The following is a 27,920-nucleotide window of genomic DNA, read 5'->3' on the forward strand; positions in this document are numbered from 1 at the left end:
AAAGCAAATCCCTCAGCTCGGCTTCACTCCCAGCCGACGACGGTCACTCACCCCTAACAGCTCTCCTCTCGGGCCTCTCTGATCTGCCGCAGGATGCTTTTGGCGTGGAGGAAGGACATTTGGTCACTGATGTCATACACCACCACAAATCCATCTGCCCAGTTCACAGGCTCTTCCGGTATACATCTGCTGCCTCCACTCTGACACAGCAAAGGTTGACATGAGGATCAAATGGAGAGCGTTGTCTATCAGCTGCTCTGACTGCAAAAACTTTTCATAGTTTCTGCAGTCAGAGCAGAGCTGCAATATTTCTAAATATGATGCACTTCATAGGATACGATATCTCCAAGCTACAGAAAACTGAAAACTGATGGTAAATATTCCCCAAAAGAAACAGCTGAGCTGAAATTAGCTACAGCACAGTTTGCAGCAGTCACAGAGATATTGGAATTTTGGGCCAATAATATTAAAAACCTTGGTGGTAAAGAAAACCATGTGCGCTTGCTGTAAACATAAAGTCACAGAATTAACCTTTAAAGGTTTAAGGTTTTTAAGTGTGTTTTCAGGGTAATATATATATATATATATATATATATATATATATATATATATATGTATGTACTTTCAAACCTGAACATAAAGTGTAACATAATTTTTTTGGGTACAGTAGAAAATAAGAAAGTTGTCACAGGGAAAGATGTAACATATTATTACCACCTGTGAACATGGATCAGCTATTTCCAAGTTTAACTGTCTCCCATCAATGGAACTCCTTTTATGGTAAAAAACAAACAAACTATGTATTTTTTTTAAATGTAGCAAATATCAATTGATGAGAAGACTTATACATGGAGACAGCTTTGTCACAGAGAGAGAATGAACACGGTGCCAGATTAGCCAAAACATGGAACAGTGATTACTATAATTACTGTGGTGGATGATTTCTCTGAGGGGGCAAACAAGCTAATTAATTTAGGCCAAAAGTGAAAAGGTTTGAAATGTTATACCCTCCGTAAACTGTAATTCTATTAGAGTCATCAGAGTCAGTAAGATAGTGATGGTAAAAATGTGCATGTTATTATCCTTTTTCTAATTTGCTTAAAACATTTTTTATTTTATTTTTACATTTAAAAAAAAATCTCTGCAGTTTCCAGACAATACAAATCATTTCAAAATTATGACTTTCCAAAAACTCCATACAGGGAAGTTCAAATGCTTACGAAACAGACTCCAAAGGAGGTTCTTTTGAGTCACATATATTTGACATAATGTAATAAGTGTGAGGCCAACAGAAATATTGGAAAATCCATCAAAGCCATATGACATATCTCTCTATATTATTGGCTTATACCATATACTGGCACTGGAAGACAGTATTGGAGGGACATGCAGGCTACTCATAACATTACATAAAACCCAGACATTTCAAATTTGGCATTTTGCAGAGACTTTAACAAGTGTATATGTGTCCTGATGAAAAGATAATTTTTTCAATATGAACATATAGTTTGTCATAGTTAAATTTGCAGAGAAAAGGAACTTGAATTTCCACAAACAAGCAAAAGAAAAAGCTTCATAGGCTACTGGCTGAGTGTAACTTATTCTTTCCCTGATAACAGGTGAAGCCAGAGCCACTGAAATGCCATTTAATTTCATCTCAGCCAAGCGTGGGGAATCCTCCATTTAGCTTCAGGCGAAACAATCATGTCAAAATCTTTTTCACTGGAAATTAAATCTATCAAATCTATCAATTTCCATTTGTCCTCTTAAATGTGGTGGTTTAGAGCTGCATAATTCTAATGATACTGTGCTCTGGATTGGATTTGGCTCAGCATAAGCTTAGATCATTCTATAATGGGCAATTTATAAGAAGCACACAATGATGTCACACTTTAATTATGTTCACAGTGTCCTCTCTACCATGCAAATTTGACAAATCAAAAGGAGAGATACATCTGGTCAGTCTTCAAACAGTGTCAGGGTCTCGCATGCGAGAAATGAAAACATGCTAAACCTTCTCAGCCAAAGAGAGAAATTTCCCAAGTGGGTGGAAAAAAGGTTTTATCAACACAATGCAGATGATACAGACATTTAGTTCTTGAAAACATCCAGTCGTAGATGCGGATATTGTTTGTTACTTGGGAAATTTAATACAATATCATGTTTTATCCATGGTCAACACTGCTGTAAGACTTTTTTTAGCTCATGTTAACATGTAAAATGTGAACTGAACTCAGTCATAATGTAGCTCTTTTAGTTCAGTTCACTTTAAAAAAAAAATTGAATTCAACTGTCCTCCACCGGCAGCTTTTAAAGAGACTCTAAACTTCACTGACTGCTTCTCTGGTCAGCTCTCATCTTTCCCCCAAGTACTCTCCGTACATAGAGGTCACACCAAAGGTCACAGAAGTGTCTCATTATTACCCTGTAATGTTTTACTGTAATGTAAGTCTGTTTGGTGACCTTTTACTTATATATATATTTACTTATATAGTAATACCAGTGACATATTACTGTATGTGTTTCTTAAAAACCCCCAAAGCTAATTACAACATTGAACTGATGTCAAACTCTAATGTGAAAAGCACCTGAACTGACGGAGTCCTGTTGTTTCAGTTTAACAATAATTACACTTTAACACACCAGGGACTTGTCTTAAAATCTCCCCTTTGTCCAAAAATGTGCAATCTGCACAAACCTAACACACAGACCCTCACAACAACATCTCTGTTGCGGCTGCCGCTGCACTCTTCTTTGCTTTAGCCTCCAGCCTATCCTGGAGAAATAGCGCTGCTCAATGGGCGTATTATCACCTCTCTTCTTGTAAACACCGGGGTGGCTGAAGCTTTTGGCACTGTACAGTATGTTTGCCATGTAACTTTTAGGAAGGGAGCTGAAAAGAGTTCAAACTTTATAATGGGAACTCAAAGTCTGAGACCACTTTCCCCAATATGAAACACTTATATAAAAGTATAAAGTCCGACTATAAATGGCTGCTGCACATATTGAGCTGGTTTCATACAGTAGATCTGAAATAGACTGGTGATGTAAATGATAATAACTGTGCCGGTAAAACACAGACAACACTTTTCAATTTGTTCTCCTGTAAACTATAATGATTAATAAGGGCAGATGGGAAATAATTTTCTCTTGAATGCATTTTATTGATATTAATATGAGCACTTACTGTTGATTGTTAACAGTAAAAAAAAAGAACAAAGAAATAACCAGATTGCTCTCATGAAACATGTACAGTTACTATAGTCTTCCCTCATACAATAGGAGATATTATCACATCTATTGATTTCAAAGGAAATAACATTACATACAGGTATATTTATAGTTACTAGTCTTGGGGATGATCAAAGAAGATACACTTGTGCATTAATTACTGTAAAAGTCAAGTTAAGTCTACTGTCTACCTTAAACAGCAGGAAGCAAGTGAGTAAAGTATGTTTAAAAACAGGAAATGTGCTGCAACAGTGTGTATTATAAAATCACATATTTCCTCTCAACAGTGTGGCTCTACAAAGCAATTATTCTAAAATAATCCATACTGAATGATATCAATACTTTGCACTCTTATTCAGCCTGAGATATTAAGATAACAGGGGAGTTACATAATTTGTACACAAACTTAATTTATGACTTAATGCAAAACTTTTGATGGATTTAATCTAGATATTACAGTAAATCCTCAAACATATAGATGCCCCGTTGAGCTCCAAACAGTTATAGCTCTCACTCACATTCTGTATCACTCTTGACAAAAAGACAATGACAATAGGATTCAATGCTGCTTTAAATAATAATAGCTACTGAGACACATCATTATATCAATAATCATATATAATTATATCAAATCTATGATAATTGCCTGCAATCATTGAATAATTAAAATCAAAAATATAGTAAAATAAAGTTCTGTACAGTTTCACATGTATAAATATGTTCAACATTTACGAAATACATACAGAATTTACTATCAAAGTTTCAAAGTGCTCGAAAAAATACCACTTAATAAAGATGCAACGTGAGATTAATGAACATCCATCTAGAGCATCCTCTTTGTACAATGTGGATGCTCACATACCTACATGGTAATGTAGGTATGTGTGTGATTGTAGGAGGTCTGATTGTAAATACAATAAGTAATTTCCGGTGCATCAGAGGCAAATCACCAATGTCCATAATATGATAAGATACAGGAACAATGACAGCATCACCTCAGTACTATACTTTAACTTGTTTCAAGCAGAAGCAGCTCAACAAACAAAAGTGACATGGTGTCCAATGAGCAGCATGAAGAAATCTAAACTTTTTTAATATACTTTTTTCTCTGAAATTCTGATGAGCTGAAATCTACAAGAATAATAATAACAGCTCAAATATTTGAAGTATTGTTTCAATATGTTTGGCAGCCATCGGATGGCAGCACCGAGATTTTACTGCAAAACCCAAAATGGAAATCCATTTCAGCTCCATTTCTGCTCAATAAAAATAACAGGATAATTAAATACAAATACAGCATGAATCGTGTACTCAGAAGTGTTGTCTCCTTGACTTGAGAGAGTGTCTCCTTTTCCTCTTCCTGTGGCAGTCCCTCCTCTCTGGCCAGAGGAAGCCACTCTCCGCGGTTCTGTAGGCCTCATCGTACTCGTCGCTGTCAGAGTCCGCCTCGGCCACAGGGAAAACTCTGTCTTGGAAAACTTCTTTCAGCTTGGTGGTGAAGAATGCCACAAGGCTGCGGCCGGCTTGGGCCACCTCAGAGTCCGGCTGTGGTCAGAGACAGAGCAGATGAATGTTAGTGAAATTCTGACTAATGATGATTGTACTTGACGATTGTAATTATGATCATGAGACAAACTTAACAATAAATATACACATACGACATATCAGTATTTAACTTACATAGTTGAACTTTGCACAGTTGCGGAACATGAGATAGAAATCAGCAACAAACTGATCTGGTGAGTTATAATGTCGAGCATTTCTCTTCTGCAGTCTGGCTCTGATTACAGACAGGTCCATTGGCCTCTTGATGATCTGGTAATAATGACGAGCCTGCAAGGGAAAGGAGTGACATTTTACTGTCCACCCAACCACTTTAGTTACCTCAAACTCATTCATCCCAGTTTAATTACCTCAAAGATCTTTCCCTTTTAAAATGCAACAACATTTTCCACAGATTACATTGTGTATCTTGAGCTGACATTAGAGGAGCCGTTCCTGCCAGCTCCCTGACAAAATCTTTGGAAAATGCCAGAGTGAGCCCATGTGAGAATACAGCAGGAAAATCTCTGGAGAAGTCACAGTGGGCATGTGGCCCCACTGCCCTACCCAGACGCCACGGAATGCTCCAGAAATGTTCCTGTTGGTGAGAATGTGTCTGATTCGTACAATTTCCCGCTGCGTTCGTCATATGTGAACGCCAAACAAATATTTGCAGTCATTTTCTGAAAAAATTACTGAAAATATTTACTGTGACAGATTGATCCTCCACTTATATACATGCTATTTGCTTGAGAGAATATAAATTTAATCAGGCAATCATAGCAAATAATAATGGTTTTAATTGCAGTGGACCTTGGTAACCTTTAGCATTAGTGGTGAAGATACCCTGTGGAGTTTTGAGCAGCGTATTTATGAGTGGGTCCCCATCTGTCATATAGTATGTCTTCCATGTCGCAGACACTTTTCTGTGTAAAGGTGTGAGGATTGAAAATAACTCAAATTCTTGTGATCATATAAGTATAATGAAAAGTACAAAGATGATATGGCATTCACTGGAAGTGGATCACTCACGAGTGGACTGACGGGCTCATGGAAGGGAGCACCCAGGATGTTACTGAGGATCAGGAGAGTCAGCCGCTCACATTTCTACAAACAGTCGACCAAGCATGAAAGAAAATAGTCAGAAATGCCAAAAAAGAAGCAGAGTCACCAAAACCAAAGTCTAAAACCCCATACCATAATTATTCTTAATGGAGCGAATTAAACGACCTACTCTCTGGTCGCATCCAGACAGTCCGTGTGCCAATTGGTGTTCTCCAGATGTTCTCTCATTCTCACAGTCGTATTCAACCTCTGGCTGCACAACATCTCTGCACAGGCTGCACACCCAGTCACCGCTGAACGGGGTGTGAAACGACATCAGGTTAACAATAACAATGTCAATAAACAGTTTTATAGGAAGCGAGACACTGATGCAAAATGTATAAATATCAGGTTACGGTAAAATAAGCTTACGAGGGAAAGCTTAGCAGAGATGGGACATGGCAAGACAGATGAAAGACTTTTGGACAGCGGTCACAGCACAGCAGGTCTCCTCCAATCAGACACACAGCACAGAAGTCCTCACTCTCCATCTCTGCATTGTCCTGCTCAGGCTGGATGTCCTCCGGCCCCCTGAGAGGGGCGGGGTTTGCAATCAGAAGCGACCTCTGCCCAGGTCCGACGGGGGACTCCTCTTCCAGGTCAGAGCGAAGCGGCTGTGGGTCGTCAGTTGTGCATTCAGGTTCAGATTCGACATCGAGCTCAGACTCCAGAGAGCCCTGAGAGTCTGGAGGCTGATCGGACACAACGTTAGAATCAGTCTCAGCCTGAAAACTGGGATCATACTCAAGCTGAATGTCAGACTCAGCGTTGCCTGATTCTGCATCAGCGTCCAGCCCTTGGCCATCCTCTGATCCCACTCCTACATCTGATTCTGGGTCTTCCTCATATTCAAGACTTGGCTCTGAATCCCCGGCAATATCAATTTCACTGCAGAGCCCCATCTCACCCGCAGCCACTGATTTCTCCTCGGTCAGACAATCAAGATCCGCCTCAGAAGAAGACTCTTCGTTTGGGTCAGAAACTGGTGATGTATCCGAGTCTACCTGTGGGTCTGGATCAGCCCGCGAGACAGCCGCGTCCTCTGAGAATGACCCGGGATTTGAGTCAGAGTCCAGATCCAGTGCATAGTAACCCTGTGGCACATATTTAGGGTCTGTGGGGGGTAGTGTGGATGCTTTACGAGAGCTGAATCTGCCGCGGATGTCAAACTCACGGTTGGTCGACAGTGCGATGGACTGATTACGAGTCTGTCGCTCTGCAGCAAACAGAGGTGCCGTGAGTGAGTGGGTGTTCCTCCTGGTCTCAGAGCCTCCACCTATCCTCTGGGAGAGGAGGGGAGGAGAATATCTTTTATAAAAAATGTTTTTTATATTTGCTGCTCAATTAAACGTATTTTAACTGTCTGTTAACTAGACTCACTAATGTTTAAAGATGTATTGAACAAAATAATAACTGAAAGCTATGATCCCAACACTACATCAAACAAACGTCATAATGTGGATAATTTACAACACCTGAGGACCCCCTTACATTGTATATGGTGTAAACAGCCTACAAAGACATAATTTGTTGTAAGTGTAAATCCCTTCAATTTACAATAATACTAATTGTTGATAAAACATTTAAAATACTCCATTATGAAGATAATGGACCACTGCACACTGAAGAGGACATGACTAAAACAACTGTGCATTTTATTCCCCTCTGCTGAACGTTGAAAGACGACAGCACATTTAGGCAAAGATTCATTTTTGAATGAATACGTTTATCGTTTTTCTGTGGAAGTAAAGTGGTAGTTCTACATTCTGGGAAATTCCCTCATGTGCTTTCTTGCCTAGCGTTAGATGAGAAGATCAATACCACTCTGCCAGCTGCTGGCTAAAACAAAGGCTATAACGATGTGAACAAAAGTATAAATAAGATATAGTTAACTAATGACTTTTATTTTGAAAAAGCTCTGTAATTTTGACAGTTTTTTCCGGGGTTCACCATTCCTCTACTGTATGAAAAGACATGAGACATACTTGAGGCTTTGCATCATGCCAGGTTCTCTGCTGTGGGACAGTTTCACTCTTCTCCATCGTGCCGGCAGGTAAAGGGTCGCTCTGCCGCCGTCCGTGTGGGGGGAGTTGAGAGACAAGAATTTTGAGACGCTCCAAGCAAACCACTGGAACCCTGGGCCTTCCCGAATCCCTCTGAACATCTCTGTTTCTTTTGAGGCAAGAAGATTATTATTATTATAATCATTATTATTTTTCATGACTTGTACGTGGACAGATGTTTGAATTGACAGCTTTTACACACCCGTTGTGGCCGTTTCTTGACATCCTGCACTTCTCCTTGTCCTCACAATTAAACTCCTCATTTACATAAGCAAAGCAATTATCTAAAGAAGAGAAAGATGATTGGCACATATTCACAAACGTGTTTTCTTTTTGAGGATATAAGAAGAAAAAAAATCATAATAAAGTAGCATTTCCAGCACCTGGCTCTGTCTTATAGGACAGAGGAGAGCGGTGGATTCTGGGCGGAGCCGTGTCAGACGAAGTCTCCTTGACAACATAAAGCACGCCATCTGACGCCCTCCTCTGTCTGGGATCCATACTGACATACTGAGAACAACAACAGGCATCATGTAAACTGTTTCACAAAACGTCTGCAACAGGGGAAGAACAGCCTCGTCAGTATATGTAACCTGATCACAATTATTTTTGGCTTCCATACAACTTTTTAACATATGCGGCTGTACTCCCTCAGATCTTTTAAAAATCCACCAATTTCCCCTTTAAAATACGAAAACTGGCAGAACATAAGGCATTATAGATTATGTATGTGGAGGGTTACAATTTCATTGACCTTGATAGCAGTAGTTGAGAAAACAAAATCACCTGATGTGCACATGCAGTAGCGATTCTGGAGCTTGTTATTAGTCAACCTGATCTTCAGGTAAGTTTAGCTTTAGCTTTTAGGTGTACATGTTTGCGTCTTTCCTTTTTAATATAGATGGAAAGTCTATTAAGAGCTTAGAAAAAATTTACTCTTTGACAACTGAGCATCTCCATCTGCTGATAAGGACCATGCAATGTGATGGAAAGCACCAGGAAAACAACAAAACAAATTTTGTTGAAAGATGTGTAGGAGAAGAGACGACAGTGCTGTTAGTACTATTTCTTTGCAATGCAAGAATTCACACGTGGAAAGTGCACATCTTAACAGGGAACACTGCTATTGTATCTGACATCAGAGCCTCACGTGTGTGATTATATTCTGACGTGGAGTTACCTTATTCGCAGCTCTTGCCTCTTGGCTGTAACTGTATCCTGTGGGCCTTTCTGTGTGAGGGCTGGTGGATGGGGCTGCCAGTTCTGCCGGGATGCTCTGGGAGCGTCTGTTCCTCCTCGTGCACGCTGAGCTAAGGCTGAGCCTGCTGCTCTGCACGTCAGATGCACAGTCGTGGGATGTCACTGGCACCTCCGGGGATGTAGATCTCTGTCAGGAACACAAACAGAACAAAACAGAGCAGGGTTTCAAGCTAGATCACATGCACAGATGCACCTGTTCATGCCATTAACAACAGGAAGAGGAGTGGGATGTGTGTGGTCACACAGGTGTGAAGAGGCACATTTTGAAATTAACAAAAACATCTCTCGGGGCTTATTCTGCAGCTGATTCAAAACAACTCAACAAACGTGCAGAATGGCCCTCACAGCTGCATATATCACGTTTATTGTACAGACAATGAATGGTTTGGTTACAGTACCAATTATCATATGTAAATTCAACAATAGAGGCTCAGGGTGGCCCTTTGATTAAGCCACTGCAACTGCAAATCACTTTCTCCCTCTCTCATATTAGAATTAAACTTATGCAAGCGTCCTGAAAAGCTCCTTTAAACGCCTCCGCTGTGTCTTCAGTTAATGCAAGCAGGGGGGAAGGTGAATCATTTAACACCACTTTCCTTTTTTTTTTAAACGTCCCTCTTTTTTCTTTTTTTAGTGTGCCATCATACGTATTCAGGCCAGGCTGACACTGAGCACGTGCTCCTAAGTATCATGCGATTAAAACACTTACCTGCTCCATGCCCCTTGGGTGAGGTATGTAGGATTGAGACTATGGAGGAGAGGAAGAGTATAATCCTTCTCTCTGGAACGTTGGTGGGGTGCAGGGATTCATCTCAGAGTGCAAACCAGAGCTAGACTCAAACTCCCCCTATTCCCTTAGTGACTCATTAATGACAGGTTAAGTACATAAATGACTGCACCCAAGTGGTTTCATGTCGCGTTCAGATGCTGTGACTTTAAAATGTAAAACAAAATATATATATATATATATATATATATATATATATGCCTGTTACCATGTGCGTGTTGGTAATTTTTTGAGAGGTGATTACGTGGCTGCTCAACCCTCTGTCACCAAGTGTGGTGAAGATGAACAGTGCTCTCCTGGATTTTAGGATGCACTGCTATGAACAGCTCCGCTTTAATTGTCACTGCAGCTCTTTGTTTTCCCATCATCCTTTCTTCATAAAAGCAGGAGCAGGTTTCTGTTGCACCATCTGTTTTCAGGCACGTTGTCAACTATGGGGAGTGATCATTCTGGCATTAAAATAAACAGTGTTCCTTTTAGTCTTGTTTCATTTAGTCGTTTATGGATTCTAATTAAAACTGAGTACTGCCTTCAGTTTTACACTCTCTTAAACTCCATCATTTTAGAGATATACAATATCTGCTTTCCATGTATAAAACATTTTCCTACTGGCTTTTGATTTCACTTAAATGTCACTTCATGATTATGATGATACAATTGTGATCTACTATTTGAACTAGGCTTTGTTGCATTTGCCTCATTTGTTCTTTGTGAATCTCTGAGCAAATGTTTTCACACCTGTCTTTAAGGAAATAGACTTAACTCTGACCTGTATGTTGTTGTGTGTAAAACCAGCAGTGTGTGTCAAGAGTTGTGAGTTGGGTAAAAAAATGAACCATGTGTGAACCCGAGATGCACTCCCACCAAGTCCCACCACATGGCCCGCTTTGATCTCAAGTTAGAAGTTAGCTCACTGTGCTTCATTGTGTATCTTTGCCAAAATATTTAACATTTAACTTAGAGGGGATTTCTTTTCCCTTTTTTTGCATTCTCAATGCTGTAAAAAATGACAGTAAAGTCAAGGTCTGTTGTTAACGTGACCTCTCACCCTGCCATCCTTGTAGTCGCGGTGCATCAGTGCAGCTCTGGTCCTCTGCTGCTCTTTTCCCCACTCTGCTCCAAGAGCAACACAGTGCTGCTGCTGCTGCTGCTGCTGCTGCTGCTGCTGCTGCTGAACAGGACTTTGCTCACCTCTGTCCTGTTGCAGCCCCTCCTCAAGCAGCTCTCTGCTTTCAACCACTGCCGTTTGCCCACAAGTCTCCTCCGCTCTGCTACTCTCCTCCCAGCTCTCTTCAGTCATCACATCTCTGTCCACAGCTGTGTGGCTGAGCTCCTGCTGCAGAGCTGTGCTAAGTGACAGTTTCCCCTGACACTGACCGAGCCGGCCGCAGTCTGCACTTAGCAGAGTCTGGCTGTCTGGAAGAATCTCTCGCTGGTGTTGGTGATTGGAGAGATAAGATTTGGACTGCGAGTGGGGTTGGGACTCAGCAGCTTGCGGCTGGGATGTAGATCCTTGACTGCAGTTGAGCTGGATGGGTCCTATGAATGGGACATCTGATGCAGGGGGAGGACGGTGTGTGGAGCTCTCTTTGTCCCAGCACCTCTGGAGCTGTTGGCTCTTGTGTAGGGGAGCAGGAATAAGCGCAGGCTGAACACAGCTGGAGTTGTAAAGTGTGGCTTCCACCTGGCTTTTGTCCAGACTGGAAAGATCTGGCTGAGATGGAATGCCATGCAGGCAACACATCTGGGGCTCACAGCAGGCCTGGTACCCACAGCCTGGCTCTCGCCGGTGGAACACAGATGGTAGAGCCAAGCAGGTGATTGGCTGAGGCCTCATAATATTGGAGCAGGCCAAACCCTGAGGATAAGTGCAGTTTCCCCCTTCAACAGTCAGCTGACCTGCAGAACAACACGGTCACAGTAAGCTCTGCACAAAAATAACATGTCGTATGTCTGGCATCAAATAACAAAATAATGCTGGATAATAATAAAATATATGCATGTGGTAATTGTTTGTTTGTGTGTACGAAAAGTTATTTTTGAATCAGCAACAACTAAAACGTGCATTTGAAAACAAACTGACGAAAGCATTTTTGTCAAAAATGTTTAGGAAATTGACTTAACATTGAAGTTTAATTCAAATACATTTCATTGGGGGCGTATTCCCATGTTCATTTACATTTCCATGAAATATTTTACAGTAATATATTCTTCTTGCTTCAATTGCATTCATTTTACCTAAAGAGGAAACCTGCTTCATCCAGTAACTAGCATCCCAATTGAATTTGATCTTGACCTGACTCCAAGAGTCTGAATGAAGTGACGGCTCCAGCAGTTGCTGCATCTGGAGTGAAATCTGCAGGAAAAATATCAAGAAATATTCTTTAAATTTTTCCACTTTGACTTGATTGATTTCGATAACAATATTACAAAATGATAAATGTGCACTTAAAAGACACCCTAGATATTAATGAAAGAAAGAAAAACATTGGATCGTCTTTGAATCTTAAGCAGCCAATAACACAAACAGCAGCACCAGTGGATTTTAGTTTAGCTAAGATTTTAGTTTAGACAAAACGATAATAAAATATAATGTTATTATTCCACAGAGGACATTGTAAACTGACCATTACATGTATAATAGGTGGAGTTTCCCTTTAAATATAAACATGCGATGGTTTACTTGTTCTAAGATGACAAAACATGTGTGTGTGTGTGTGTGTGTGTGTGTTCCAATAGGATGCTGTTGACTATCCTGTCAGCGTACCAGAGCCCTGCTGAAGATCACCGGGCCTCTGCAGTGGTGGGTCGTAGCCCAGGTGATGAACTTCTGAACGTGGTCCAGCTGGCCGCACATCTCTATCGCCCCCTGCAGCTGGTCGTCCAGACGCTGCTGGAAGTCCTCTGAGATTTTCTATGAAGACACCCATAAAATGCATGCAGTTAATTACTGGCACCGGGAAGAGCATCATGGCTGGACTGTGGGATGAATCAATGACTCTTTTTTTTTTTTTTTTTAAAGGTGTGTAGTTCCTGAGATGCGGTCTTAAGCAGCTTTGACATGTTATTATGGGCTCTCTTTTGCCTGCTCTCTGGACTGATTACATCACAGCATTTATAGATTATTTGCATGTAGATTCACAGCAGGCTGAATGATAAGAAGGATAGAAAGAAAGAGAAAGTAATTACCTCCAGTTGCTCTATTAATAGGTTGGCTCGTTTGTTAAGCTCGTTCATCATAATCATCTTTGCCATTTTAATCTGGTTCTCTGCCTTCCTGTGCGCAATTTTTACTCCAAGAAGCCTACGAAGACATAAAAGAGAAAATAAACGGCTTGGTCCTGGTAGAACAATCTCACATTCAGAAGAAGAACGGGGCCTTATAGACATTGCTTTATGTTTCTGCTTGCCATATTTCACAGTGTTAAATTTGTTGACCATTTGTGGCAGAATTTGCTTGGACGTGGGACTGTGTGAGTCAAGACCAACCTGCCCTCTATCTGTTTAGCATTGTTCTCCACTGCAGACCTCCTCTCTTCCAGCTGCACCATCAGGCTCTCAAACAGCCATTGCTGATCCTGCAGGGCCTTCACGGTCTGCACCACCCTGAGCACACGAGAGAAAGTTCACTAATTTATTCTTTCGGGCGTGCAGAAGACCAGAATTAAATTTGTTTCCCCTGGGGACACAACATTATGCTTGTGACCTTAGAGGCAGCCACTGTACTGTAACATCACAGAAAACAAAAGCGTATGAATACTTAATAGGTATTAGGCAGGCCAAGGGTAGTGTATGCAGATAAAGATGATAAAAGTGACAAGGCACTTAAAGAGTGTTGTTGCTCAGGGGAAGTTTTTAACCTGCGCTTAGCCCTTCTCTGCAGTGTCCTTGTGCTGTGTATCTGAGGACTGACCTGTGGTTTTTGTGGGAGGACAGGTGACAGCTGCTACAGCACAGAAGGTCACATGACTCACAAAACAGCTCCAAGGGCTCCTGTCTGTGAGAGTGGCACATTAGGAGGGAGCAAGGATACGACCCCGGGCCTAAAGGAGACAGACAGGGGGAGGAGGGAGCGGGGAGAGAGCGATAAACGTTAGCAATGGTCCAAAAGCACTTCCCACCCAGACCTAGAGGAGGGTCGGCAGTGTGCAGCATTTAAACAAAAGTGAGGCGTTCGTTTTGAAAACGACTGAAAGACTAATCAATAAATATATTTATATTCATATTCATAGTACTCGTGGTCTGTACAACTTGTACATGATGCTACTGTCCCACGGGCAGAATAGTGGGGGGGGGGTTAAAAAAAGGTTATGAATTATATTGGCATGTGAGGTGGGAGTTCACTCACCTGCACACTTTGAAACAAAAACAACACAATTGTGGGACGCGTTTCAAGTTGATGTTAAGGTTTGCCAATATTTCAGAGCTGACCAGAGAGCAACCACACATACACATAGACATACTTACACACATACTTGAAAATATCTCTCACCTATTCCTAAATAGGTCACCGTAAAAAACTGTTTCTGACTTGGAACGCTTATCTAACAATAGCTGGATAAGGCTAATGAACGCAGCCCTGCTGCTCACCTCAGTCAACCCTGTCCTGCCTGCACATCATCACAATTCTCTGTGGTAGAGAGCTGATCATCACCCTGTGTGCATCAACCACATTTGACTGACCACTTCCTGTCTGTCAGCACAGTCACACAGCTTTTCTCACAAGCGAAAACAGTGCCACTCCTCCGTCTCAGCAAAGGTGCCTCGGATCCGCTCAAACTGAGTTGACAACTTGCACAAAGCAGACCAACAAAAGCAGCTGGCAGTGAACCTACCAGCCATACACGAGGGTCTTTAAATAGCACCACACTAATATTAGCAAAAATGGAATTGTGTGTGGCTTTCAGAATCTGGGCCACGTGCTAAAGAAAGGTGTGATGAGACACAGGGATCTCCAGAAACTATCATCAACCACTGTCATGCATAATTCATTACAATGGCTCCTAGTGAGACGTGATTAACAAACAGAGCACAGAAAGTAAAACAAAGAAGTCCATTTTCAGATGACACAGAGAGAGACAGCCTGTGTAACCCCGCTGATAATCTGTCACACTGGACTGGGAAGTGGATTAAGCAAAGTCTTGAAAGTACGGCAATATCTTGCCTTGTCCAGTTGGTGGCATGGAACTGGAGCCTCTCTGGTGCTGCTCAGGACACTGGGTGGCACTGGGCCTCTGGTGCTGGTGCAAGTCTGTGCACTGGTTAGTGGCAGGGGCTCTCTGGTGCTGGTGCACATCTGTGCACTGGTAACACAGCCACTTGTTGCAAAGTGTGCACAGACTCTGTGCAAGTGTTGACTCCGAGCACTCTGAGCAGATCTGACGGAGACACACAAAGAAAAACCTCTTCTGCTTAAAATGTGTATTGAGAACAGGCGCACGCACACACACACACACGAACACAGAGCGATGTGTGAAGATGAGGTGACATTCGTCAGAACTATTTGTGTTGTTATGTGTAGAGTGGATATTGGTTCTTGCAAATGCCCTGGAGACTTTCAGAATAAAATGAGTGAGCTCCTCATTACAATAAAAGCAAACCTGTGCAAATTTAAACATTACCAAGGAAAATACATTAAGTCTGTTAAAATAAGGATTTTGACAGTTTTAGGGTTAGATAAAAGTCCCTCACATTTACATCTGATTATATTTCTGATATGAGCAAATGAAAAAGCACATAAACTGTCAACTGAAATATAGTAAGATGATGCACAGAAGAGCTATTTTCACCAAAGTAAAACAATATTAATCCCTGTGGGGAAATTCAACCTCTGCAGTTGTCCTTAACTACCACTTTAGGATCAGTGAACAGCGCCTAAGGACCAATTCCAATTCTAATATCTAATAGATCTTTCGGGGTGGGCGGACACCGACACAAACATGAAAAGGATGCCAACTCTACACACAAAGGCCTCAAAAGGAGTTCAATCACAGAATCAGCAGCCTGCCAACTCAGGGAGTGGTGCGTTAAGACAAACAATCTCCTGACGAATTAAATCTCTAGCTGTTTCAGAATAGATGGACAATCAAGATAGGAAAGAATGGTAAATGAAACGCCTTACCTTCTCCATTTCAGTGCTTTGAGAGTAGAGCCGTTGCCTTCTCAACGGGGAGGGAGAGGAGAGGAGCGTGAGCAGTCTGACGCCTCAGCAGCAGAAACTCTGATGCTTCTACCTAAGGCAGGAAGCAGTGCGCACCGAGAGGTGGCCCCAGAGGAGACGGCTTACATGACAGCCTCACTGTGCTCTCTCCTCCCCCAGTTCATCCATGTGTAGGACCCCCTCACTGCCGCAGAGGAGAGGAGCATCACGTTCAAATTCATTCACTGCTCGCTGGTGCAGCTAACAAAAAAAAAAACAGAGAAAATCTAATCCTTTTTCTTAAATAAGCCTGTGCATAATAATTGGGAATTAGGGAGATAGGATAATTATATTTTTTTCTGGGGCAAAATATCCCCGGAAGCCCTTTCCAAAATTGAAGAAGGAAGACCAAGTGACCTACAACGGGGAAAGAGGGAGAAATATTAATGTAAGCAACTTTTAGGTGTTTTCGATCGGGCGTAGGGAAGAAGGGGTAGGTGATGCGAGGCTCTGGTTGTGTGGAGCCGGGCGAGGATGGGCTGGCTGTGGCCTTCTTCTCTTTGTCAGCACGAGGAGGGGACAGATCCCAGTGGAACTACTCACTAACGTAGCACACAGAAACCGGGTCAGCCTCTGATGAGCTCCAGATGGGACCAGGATACTCCTGCAATTCCCTCTTACGGTGAAATCAATTAAGATTTTAACACAACGTGTACTGCATGAAGAAAGTAAGAAAGAAAATGAGCTAATAGACAAAGAAGACATTATCTAGAATAGAAAGAGTTGTATGATGAAGGTTTGAAACCAATACGAACTCGAAGGTATAGTCAGCGATTCAAATTCAATACTTTTTTTTGTCAAATCCAGTGAATTATTTGCCCAAAAATCCATTAACATTTTAACACCTTCGCTGTGTAAATGGGAAACAAGCAAAGCTGCTCGGACCAAGCCACACGACACTATTCCAGCGAATAAGCAATGGAGGCGTTAATGCTGGAGCACAGGACAAGGGAAAGATGAAGAGATCAGGGGAGCTGTCTACCATTCTGCTGCTGCCACGCCGTGAGGACTTTTTCGACGGGATTGATTGAATCTGCAGACGAGGCACCGGCAGGGATGTTAAGGTGAGTGAATGGAGGGAGCGTTTTCTGGCAGTGGCCCATCTGCGGCATATATTCTAAATCATAATCACATTGTCAAGAAGGAGAGATATAGCAGAGGAACAGCCAAACATTTGAAGGAATGTTCGCTTTGCAGCAGAAACTGTATCGTGGCATTTGTTGGAACAAAATGCGAACGTGTTTTTTTTACTTTAGCTGAAAACAGTTTGCCAGTGGATTTGTTTGGATTGATGCATAATGCTCTGCCAGGTAACTTTAGCTTCCCTTTTAGCTTGGCTACACAACTATCTTTCTAGTTTTCACCCTGTTGTGGACCGGACTGGCTGTCAATCACACGGTATCCACACCCCAAGCATACCATGCTTTATCGTCTATTCTACTCAAAATTTACCAAATGCACATCTTGCTGTATTGAAGAAGACTTAAAACTAAAGATTTAAGACCATAAACTCCTCAGGAAAATTTTTCTCATAGACTTCTAGAAATTGACTCCTTCTTGCAACCAGTGGAGTCGCCCTCTGCTGGTCATTCCAAAGAACACAGGTTTTATGCCCTTCCGCGTTGGCTTCACTCTCCAGACCCGGTCAATGGTTGTCGCCATGGCAATGCCCTTCCATGAATGTGAGGGGGTGGAGCCTCTGAAGGAGCACTGAGGGCAGAGATGTATTGTTGAACTGTTTAGTTCAAGTATCACCAGTCTTTCTCCACAATTTCTTAATCCACCCTTAAAACATGCACTTACCATTAAATACAGGCCACAATCTAACCAAATGTGAAATCTGGAGCTGGGAGCAAGTCTGCATAACAACAACCCCTGCAGCCTGACCTACAAATCTGACAACTTTCTCATCCTTGGGTGCTTCAGTCGGGGAGCTCAGAGCTATCCCATTCCCCATTGTGCACTCCAAGACCCAATTTGAAACACAATTAGTCAGTTCGCAGTACACCCTGCCCGTGGTTCACGCAGCTCTGTAACATTTTCAAACTGCGCTCTTGCATTCGCTTTCACCTCCACAGCACCACCACTTCATTCTTCATACAATAATCCCTCATTTTGAAACTTCCTCGAGAGCATTATTTATTTTTAAGTGTCACTAATATATTGTTAGCCACTCGGGTTCAGAAGAAGACAGACCAAGCTCTGACATATTTTCGATTTTTAAAAAGTGCTACATTTAAGTTTTCTTTGCACCCAAGCATGGTTTCTGGCCAGGAGCCGGTGGTCGTGGTCGCTTGCCAAGAGCTTCAGCCATGGTTGCATTTACAAGACAAGAAGTTAGAATATGACCTCAGAGTAGCGTTACTTCTTCAGGGCACAGCTGGACGTTACACTGACTTGCTATGGATGAGAGAGCACATGACGGTAATTCTGAGTTTTTAACGTCAAGAGAAGTTAAATTGGCTGATTATGATGGTTTTACACTAAATAGCCATGTAGGTTTAAAAACAAACATACAATTCGCAGGCTTTGCAGGTCGCTATCAGTTCATCTGTAAGTGGAGTTGCACTTGGGAGAGTTTGGACAAGTATTTCAAAATCCTTATTCCTGCCCTAGAGTATCCATTATACATAGGAATGTCTAAATAGCTCAAAATCAGAAATCATAAAAAGACCTTTTGAAAAAAATCCCCTCAAAAGTTTACTAAAAAATCCAATCAGATTTGCCCCCCTGTGTGCCCGCAACGTTTTATACTTTTGTGACTAGTCTTGTAGTGTCCTTGAAGGAAGTTTTAAACTCACAATGACACAAAACAAAATTGGGTTAATGTGATTTTTTCAAAAACTAATCCAGTTTGTGATATTGTGTGGCTGTATTCTTGGGTATTTAGGATACACTACTAACATCAATGTCAAACAAGAAATCCCTGTTTAGGTGAAAGCAGACATTCAGTGTACGCTTATAGAACTTGAACTGTATTAAACCGGGGGAATTTGGGAATTGCCGTGATTTTCCTTCTGGCATGATCCATATGTCCATGGATGCGTCACACTCTGACAGCACTTTTTATTAACACGTCTTCGCTTAATAACGAGATCCCCCCTCTCCATCCATCCCCCGTCTCCATCCCTCTCTCCCTCCCTCCCTCCATCCCTCTGTCTCTCCCTCCTCCCTCCATCCCTCTGTCTCTCCATCCCTCTGTCTCTCCCTCCTCCCTCCATCCCTCTGTCCCTCCATCCCTCTGTCTCTCCCTCCCTCCCTCCATCTCTCCCTCCCTCCATCCCTCTCTCCCTCCCACCCTCCCTCCATCTCTCCCTCCCTCCCTCTCTTCCTCTCTCCCTCCCTCCATCCCTCCGTCTCTCCCTCCCTCCATCCGTCCCTCCCTCCATCCCTCTGTCTCTCCCTCCCTCCCTCTGTCTCTCCCTCCATCCCTCTCTCCCTCCCTCCCTCCATCCCTCTGTCTCTCCCTCCCTCCCTCCATCCCTCTCTCCCTCCCTCCCTCCCTCTGTCTCTCCCTCCATCCCTCTCTTCCTCTCTCCTTCCCTCCCTCCATCCCTCCCTCCATCCCTCTCTTCCTCCCTCCGCATCCGCAGCCTCACCTCCTCCGCATCACTGGAGTGGGGGAGAGAGAGAGAGAGAGAGAGAGAGAGAGACTGTGTTTTAGAAAGTGCGCATGAGATTACGCCCCTGTCATGGCATCATGGTGCAGCCCACAACACAACAACAGGACAAGCCGAAGTCATCGCACATCGTCGACGTGCAGCACAGAGCATCCGGAGTTTGTGCGCGACGTGCACTGAGCTGGTGAAGCGAGCGAGCGCATGCAAACAAGAAACAAAAAGCCCCCAAAAGCCCCTGACCCCGTCAGGTAAACAAGGGCTGCGAGTGGTGTTGGCTCTCTGCGCGACGAGCGACTGAACTTCTGTCTCGCATGTCAGCCACGTCGGGCGCGCAGTTTGCTCTTTCTCTCCCATTCCGTCTTTTCCGTCCGTTTACCTTGACCCGCGCGCCTCCGAGCGTCGGCCGGTCCTCCCCATCGCATGTCGCTCTTTGGACCTCCCGAAATTTTTGGAGACACCAAGTCTCGCAGTTAATCGTGAGACTCTCGCGCTCGTGCAACAGATGAGTGACGCGGCTCCGCGCGGGAGAGTGACACTCGGTGGGATGGAGCATGGCCAGCAGGTCAGCGCTGCTGCCGCCGGTCACACGAGTATTGGAGACACACTCAGAAACGATAGAAGCACAACGACACAGTGCAGTGAGTCAGACATGTGCCTTAGTGATGCACTGTATCGTCAGTGCTTTAACCCTAAGAAGTAGAAGGATGTTCCCAATAAGAAATGTTATGTTTTGTCATAGACACATTTACATTAGAGCAGCATTCAAGCGTGGTTCCTAGTTTGAATATGTTATACAGAGTTTGGTAGTTTAAAGAATTTCATATAAATAAAATTAAAACTCAAAATTGCACCTGAGTATCTTGAGTAAATGGATTTTGGTTACCATCCAGCACATGTCAATATTCCCTTGAAATCAACATCGGGAAAAGCCAAAAACTATGGTGACACCAAATCACAGAATATTTGATGAAGTTAAACATTAAATCTTTTGAGTCAGGTGGTGAAAGTATATATTTTTTTTATCTGAGTAAAGGGACCTTATGCCGCCATGTAAAATTGTTCAACCAAAACAGGAACATGTATGTGTGTAAATATACTCAAGTAACTGCTCCCGGAACCATGAATGGATTACAATCCTTCCTATGGTGCGGTCGAACTATCCTTTTGCTTAGTTAAATGATCTGAATACTTCAGATGCGCCCCCTAATACACAACAGTTATTTTCCATCAAACGCCATCATTAATTGCTACAGAGGACACAAGTGGAGGGAAAAAGTAATATGGCATCTGGAATCAACAGCGAGCCTCTGAGTTGAGAGAGCTAATAACAGCGCGCCAGTGACAGCCACCAGAGTGATGTGCACAGACGTAATTGGGTTACCAGCAGCATGTGGTAGCTGGTGGCAGACTAACTCGGGGCCTTGTGGGATCGTACCAGCTTCACCTAACACACAGCTGCGGGGGAAGCTGTCATTGAGATGTAAAGAAAAAAAAGAAGGGAAAATTTAATGTAATCTGGTAAAAAATTGTGTCCAACAGCTGTGGAGTATTTCTTATTGATTCATCTGATCTGTTGTTATTGGGGTTGATACGACAGGAAAGGTGTAACATTCAGTTTCTTTTTCAAGTCATGTGAAAAACTAAAAAGCCACACTAACCAAAACTATTTAACGTGTATGTTATTAGTGAACCGAAACATCGTACACTCAGAAATCTGAAGCATTTTTACTACTATTTTTAATAAAATATTGCAAAAGACTCTATGAAGAGTTACAATCATTTTCTTCATTGTCTTGGTGCATGTACAGTTTTCGAATAGGTTTTACACTCCTTAAACAGAGGACACAGAACACTGTTGTGAATTAATGCAAAAAAAACAAAAACAAGAATAGATACGAACTGTACATCTATGCCCATATCAAGTTACATACACTCACACATTCTGATAACACTCTTCACAAGCACAGTGGTTACTCTACAGCTCACTCCTTGTGTACCGCCCTGCTGCCACTATCTCATAAGACACTATAAACATACACTGAAGAGTATCACAGCCAGTTTACAGTGGAATAATATGTACATGTTTTCATTAAAAAAATGTTGACACAACGGTGAGAATGAATCATCATGATGCAGAAACTTCAGGCCCTTCAGTTTGACAACAGGAGGAAGAGTTTCCCTCAGGTCTTTTTGTGGAGAAACTTCATTTTATTTCCTGAAAGCAGTTAAAACAGATCCATCAAATCCTGCAAAATGCGCAACATCAGAAAGGATGAATTTAATTCAGGTTATCACGCAGTATATGTGGATTATGTAAAACTGAGATTACATGAGGTTAAGTCTGATTTAACCCTGATTCTGAATCTGAATATCTGCTTAAGTGTCTGGTTTTCTGATCAAATGTTAAATATCCCCTACAGACAAGCTTGAAGATATAAAATAATACCATGCTTTGAGTAATAAATTGTGTCTAATATGTTTTTATCACCTTAAAAAAGTATCTGCTCCTTCTCACTCAAGCCAACAACATGTCTTCCTTCTTTGTAGGAAGGTAATTTCTCCAAATATTGGACTGGATGATTCAAATTTCCACTTCACGGCAGTAAAATTTGGCTTCAAAACTTGCTGTGACGATATTAAATCCTGTTTGTAGGTCAGAGAATCGTTCTCCTTTCAGTAGCTGAATGTGAAAACAGCCATCAACTCTGCACATTCATCATTCTGAACAGTGAAGGTCAAACACCCGAGTAAAGTAAAAATATTTTTTGGACCATATTATGTTTGTGGACAGACTTATTATGACGACCTTGCTGATTTCTATCATGTCTATCACGTTACTCATTAATTCAAATCTGGACAGATGAGGGGTGAGTAGCAGCAATTTGGCCGGCTGGTGTGAACCGTAACAAGTCAACACACGCGAGAGCTAATCTTGTTGTCTGAGACTGTTCAACAAAGAGAAGAAATATTTTACATTTTTCTTCGCACAATTAACAGGCTGGTTAAAAAAAACCCAATTCAAGCTCCTGGAATGTGAGAGCAGCCTTGTACGTCTGTGGCAGAACTCACCGAGGCCTTTGAGGAACTTGTTGACTCCACTCTGCTCTGTGTCTGGTAGCTCCTCCAGATACTGATCCACCCTCTGCTCAAACAGACCTGGGAGGACAGTTAATGAGGAAACTTTCAGCCCACTAGAGGTCAGTGTTGGCACAATATCCTCTGCTACACAACCAGTGGTCATAAGTATAAGGGGCGGAAATCCAAAGGGGAATAGTGCACAAACGTCTCATCAAGCTGTAACGGAGGAAAGAGGCACACTCATGGGACAACAGTCTACCTTTAGCGCGGGTCTTCCTCAGCTCTCGATCCTGAATGAACCCCGCGAACATCTGAGACTCCATGAAGACGCCGAGGAAACGGCGGATGCTCTTGGATGCCACAGACTTGCGGAAGGCCTCCCTTTGGAAAACGCGCTCGCCACGCTCATTCTGAGTGATCAACAGGGAGTAATGGCCGATGGTCTCCAGGAAGAAGCGGATGAAGGCCTCTGACACCAGGCTGTTCAAGGAGTTATACTCTGTGGACACAAGCCAGAGGGGATTGATCACAGTAATTAGTTCAGTTATTCACATCACGTACGTCTGTATTTAAGATAAAAACGATAAAACAGACAGTTTGGAACGTTCCAAAGAAATAGCCAGATTATGGTATATGGTTTGGCTGAATGCTCACAAAAACGATAATTTATCCACCGTGTGGATATTCGGGGACATATCCCATAATTCTTGGTCATATCAACTTGAATAAATTTAACCACAAAAATACGAAACAAAAATAATGAGGTTTCCTCTTTATTGCATCTGTTCCTCTTGAGAATTATAGAAGTAGACTGGAGCTATTGGAAAATCTGAGCAAGTTTACTTGGACCATGAACGCTATAACTCTGAAGTTTCTGATTAAAAAACTCTGAATAAGTCGGAGCTAAAGCTAAAGAAATCTGCCGAGAACAAAACACCAGGACAAAAAATAAAAATCCTCAAGATAGCAGGACTGGAAGAATACTTGGGAATTACAGTGTTTTATTATTGTTTGTTATTGTCTTTTAATATTAGCTGTTTCATTCAGGAAAGATTAGGCTTCATGATAAGCTGGTAGGCCGGGCACACAGTCTAAAGATTAAAAGATACTTCAATGTGTTAGTTTAATTGTTGTGTGCTGCAAGAATCATGTAAAGTTGAGTCGTAATTCTTCTCTCTCATCTAACAAACTGTAGGTTGCTCAAACGTTATGCTATGGTTGGACACATTGGCGACAGTGTTGACTGTTGGAGAAGAATGTGGAAAGCAGAGAGAGAAGGTCTTGACATACATAGACGCTCTTCCTTAATAATGATTTCTTTATTATTATTCATTGAATGTCCATATTCTTGTGCTGTAAAGCACCACAAGAAGCTCTCGGCTCATTACTAATTCCCAGGAGTTTAACATTCACAAAACTCCACATTCCCATACCGGGAGTTGAACCCAGGCCGCCTGGGTGAAAACCAGGAATCCTAACCGCTAGACCATATGGGAGATAATATATATTGTCATTTTAATATATATGCGTTTTTTTCAGGGCTGTTTAACCTTTCCTCTGTTTCAACTCGACTGTGGAACACACTTAAGGAAAATGAGCATAATTAGCCACCACTCAGCTCAACTCCTACCTTTCATCAACAGAAACCCTGACTTATCTCTAAGGGGAACTTCAGTGACTCACCGACATGATAAGTCTGTACAGAAGACGTCACTTTACGGCGAGTTTCACAGAGATGTGGACTGAACATGTTCTGAGACGGAGACGTTGCTCTAATCAAAAGGAAAAACATCTGTCTTGGTGGGGAGAGAGGATTTGTCACTTATTCACCTTCGTCTGACTCACTGTCGGAGTCCTGATTGATGATGTCATTCCTTTGCTCCAGCGCTTGCTCAAGAGCCGCTTGAAGTTTCCGCGGTAACAGCGAGGCCTCGTCGTCCATCTATATACAATGAAAAACATTGCAGTCGCCAGTGATAAACAGCCGTGTTTTGGAGAGTATGTTTCAAAGGCTCAGATGAACTGAATGAACCTACGTGTTCTACAACCCTGTTTAAAGCAAAGCTACGTTTGAAACATAAAAAAAACAAAGACAGATGAAACAGATGAAAGTTGAATTCATAGGAAATAAACTCAGTCTTTTTGCTGCTTCAGCCTTACTTGGTCTGCTATGACCTGAAACTTCTGATGACTAAACGTTTTTACACAAACAAACTGAAACTAACAAATCATTAGCACACATGTTTTTTATTCTGCTTGTGGCTCCATTACAATTTCTGTAATGATGATTTCTGTTTTTATTTGAAAGAATGTTTCCAACATTGTTGCCCTGATTAGACAAAGTGCTGTGCTGCGACACGGTTGGTGTCTAAAAGCCGTACTTCGACACGATACCCATTGATTTTGATTTTGATTCTCAGAGCAAGTTGCTCTAGTCTGACTCTGATACTATGGTCAATTTTTTTTACTTGGATTCATAAGCTCATGTACTAACCTGTCGGATGAATCTATCAGTTCCAAGGTCGACCATTAAAGCCTGAGAGAAAGAAAGAAGAGCATATCTTATTTATCTCTTCGATGCAATAGCTACATTTGTTCTCTGCAAAACAGCCTGTGTAAAGTGAAGAATCATCACCTCCAACAAAGTTACAGCACAACAAGTTCACATATAAAACACATTTCATAAGTCAGTCAGCAGCAGGAAGAGTAATGTAACAGCCTGCAGATGTTGTTGACAGCTCATTAACAGTTCAGAGTAAACTGTGACTGAGAGACTCTCAGTGTGAGGGGTGTATGAACATGTCGTCAACACTAAGATACTGTAAAACAAAGCTGTGAAACTTTCCATGAGAAAACCAGGTACATAATTAAGGACAATGGTTCACAGGGCTTCTGTCACCAAAATATTTTGAATTTAAAAGTGTTTGAAAATTAAGAAAATATCCATTACAAGCTCCCAAAACCCAAAAATTAAATTTTACAATTTTGTTGAAAACAATTCTTAAATTATTTAGCAATTCTACATTGTTGGGGGGTCAACTTTTGGTCGATGAACAAATTGATTAATTGGCAAATTTTTGCAATTCATTCAAAATATAAAAAGCTTTTGTTCAAACAATGAGTGACATACAATTAGCTCTTATAATTTAAGCTTGACTAAACAATGATGTTAAAAGAAAACCAAAGCTGTACTGATCTGTATTGTACCGACTGGACCAAACAGATGAAGAGAAAATGATCACCCAGTTCTGAAGTTCCACTCAGATCTACGCAGCATCTCAGCATCGTTTATCTATCTGTCGCTTCTCTCAAATTTGTTTGCAATAAAGAGTGCAAATAAGTGATTCTTTGCTGACACCATAACAACTCAGGTGATAACATGTCAATTTGTGTGTTTATAGCTTGTTCCACTGCCCCCTGCTGGCCAGTTTGGATGTCACCTGGCAGCTTCTCCAATATAATAACACTTGAGGCAGATGAAGCCAAACAGTCCCAGAAACAGTCTGTAAATTTATAATGGAATTACCCTGAATCTTTACAGCTGGAGTTTTTCAGCCAATATCCACTATTGCGTGTAACAGGCTCCAAAATAGATACGGAGATAGAACAATCAGGAGCACGTATAGGAGCTGTTATAATGTTCAGATGTTTGTTCAGACTGATATTAAATTCAGAGTCAGGAAAAGAAACTGCCCTCAAAAACTGCACTTTGAGAAAATCCAGAGACTATGTGCTCACCTCTTCCACAGGCAGCTCTTTGAGTTTAGGCAACGAGCTGGACAGGAGCCCCACCAGGAAGGGAGTGGGACAGCAGACGATATCCAACATGGACCCTGGCAGCACGGGGATGAAGGTGTGTTGCCAGGAGAAGGGGTAGAGCAACGCCACCACGGCATGCATGCAGCTGGACAGAGTACTGACGATGAGAGAAAACAAAGACACACATCATCAGTCACCGTCACACTCACAAAGTCCTGCAGAGGCCACACCAGATTTAAACCAAACACGGACAAAACATAGCAGGTGTTTCAGTTGATAAGGAAAATTTGAAAGTGGGGGTGGTGGACTATGTAGTAAAACCTTTTCCTAAAAATACAGCCAAGCCAACGTAGAAAAATATTATAAATCACTTCTTAAAAACATTCATATCACTATCATTAAATCTTTAATTGGGCAACATGCTGAACCATTAGAGCAGAAAGTGTTTTTCCATCCCTGCTCTCAAGTTAAATGACTGTTTGATCCCCTTTTTCCTGAGACAGTTCCTTGTGTTTGAGGTGTGACAGCACATATGTGTACATCCGGCTTAGACACATTGTTCTTCCTGCAGCTCATCTGTGCGACAGCAGGGTCACGCAGACAGCCCTTACACGCCGATTGTGGTGGCGTGACTCAGACATGTTGCTGTAGTTAAGCTGGAGTTGTTGGTGCGATACCAAAAAGAACCAATTCGGATTAAGTCCGACAGCTGTGGTACAACATGGAGATCACAAATAGCAGGCTGTCTTTCTCACGATCAGTCGCTTGTTGACAGTGGCTGACCCTCTTCCCCTCTGTCCTCTACATACTGTCCAGTCCATGTACACAAAGAGAGTGAAAATAAACTGTTGGCCCAATCACACACACACACACACACACACACACACACACACACACACACACACACACACACACACACACACACACACACACACACACACACACACACACACACACACACACACGGGAGCACACACACACACACACACGGGAGCACTAAATCAGTACAGATCAAGAACAAGACTGGGGATCAAACATGGTATGCAAACGCACCCCCACTTGAGATCCATACACTTTTAATGAGGAACGTTTTTCACGGTCGTTGTCATCGACAGTAGACAGAACATCCAAGTAAACAGAAGTGACTCCCTGTTATGTGACCTCATTCACACTGTGTTTCAGCCCACAGAAACGTGACAGACTACGTACGTTTTGGAGGAACATGCAGACAACTGAGATCAGTACCACAATCCATGTGCTGAGGTAAATGACAAACT

The 27,920-nt window shown here is 42.1% G+C and overlaps 2 protein-coding genes and 1 non-coding gene across 8 annotated transcripts in view; all 3 read right to left on the reverse strand.

Annotated features, from left to right (window-relative positions):
* Positions 1–3,140: 3,140 nt before the first annotated feature.
* trim66 (tripartite motif containing 66) lies at positions 3,141–20,304 on the reverse strand. 3 transcript variants are annotated; one of them, XM_035629482.2, is made up of 18 exons: positions 20,183–20,304; positions 16,109–16,331; positions 15,152–15,365; positions 13,901–14,030; positions 13,477–13,593; positions 13,177–13,291; positions 12,755–12,901; positions 12,226–12,343; positions 11,036–11,886; positions 9,121–9,327; positions 8,324–8,450; positions 8,143–8,224; positions 7,863–8,049; positions 6,250–7,160; positions 6,008–6,131; positions 5,806–5,880; positions 4,912–5,064; positions 3,141–4,776 (listed from the first exon to the last, which is right to left on the reverse strand). In XM_035629482.2, exons 2-18 carry the CDS (start codon positions 16,115–16,117, stop codon positions 4,543–4,545), a joined length of 3,801 nt encoding a protein of 1,266 aa, XP_035485375.2. In that variant the 5' UTR covers positions 16,118–16,331; positions 20,183–20,304; the 3' UTR covers positions 3,141–4,542. The 3 variants fall into 3 exon arrangements, with proteins under 3 accessions (XP_035485375.2, XP_035485376.2, XP_035485374.2); XM_035629483.2 differs by having other exon boundaries at positions 7,863–8,043; positions 16,109–16,387; positions 20,183–20,274; XM_035629481.2 differs by having other exon boundaries at positions 16,109–16,387; positions 20,183–20,274.
* Positions 20,305–21,526: 1,222 nt separating this feature from the next.
* The window catches only part of dennd2b (DENN domain containing 2B), a 42,653-nt gene continuing 36,259 nt past the window's right edge, over positions 21,527–27,920 (reverse strand). For all 4 annotated transcript variants that reach the window (XM_035629485.1, XM_035629486.2, XM_035629484.2 and 1 more), the window contains 6 exons: positions 26,623–26,800; positions 25,379–25,420; positions 24,715–24,826; positions 23,144–23,383; positions 22,876–22,962; positions 21,527–22,021 (listed from right to left, as the gene is read on the reverse strand). In XM_035629485.1, coding sequence (XP_035485378.1) covers positions 21,987–22,021; positions 22,876–22,962; positions 23,144–23,383; positions 24,715–24,826; positions 25,379–25,420; positions 26,623–26,800 — 694 coding nt within the window. In that variant the 3' untranslated portion in view covers positions 21,527–21,986. The remainder of the gene's footprint in view (positions 22,022–22,875; positions 22,963–23,143; positions 23,384–24,714; positions 24,827–25,378; positions 25,421–26,622; positions 26,801–27,920) is intronic.
* trnae-uuc lies at positions 24,309–24,380 on the reverse strand. Its single transcript has one exon. It is a non-coding gene; the product is annotated as a tRNA-Glu (tRNA).

This window comes from Scophthalmus maximus, chromosome 4 (genome assembly GCF_022379125.1).
Source record: "Scophthalmus maximus strain ysfricsl-2021 chromosome 4, ASM2237912v1, whole genome shotgun sequence".
Taxonomy (NCBI): domain Eukaryota; kingdom Metazoa; phylum Chordata; class Actinopteri; order Pleuronectiformes; family Scophthalmidae; genus Scophthalmus; species Scophthalmus maximus.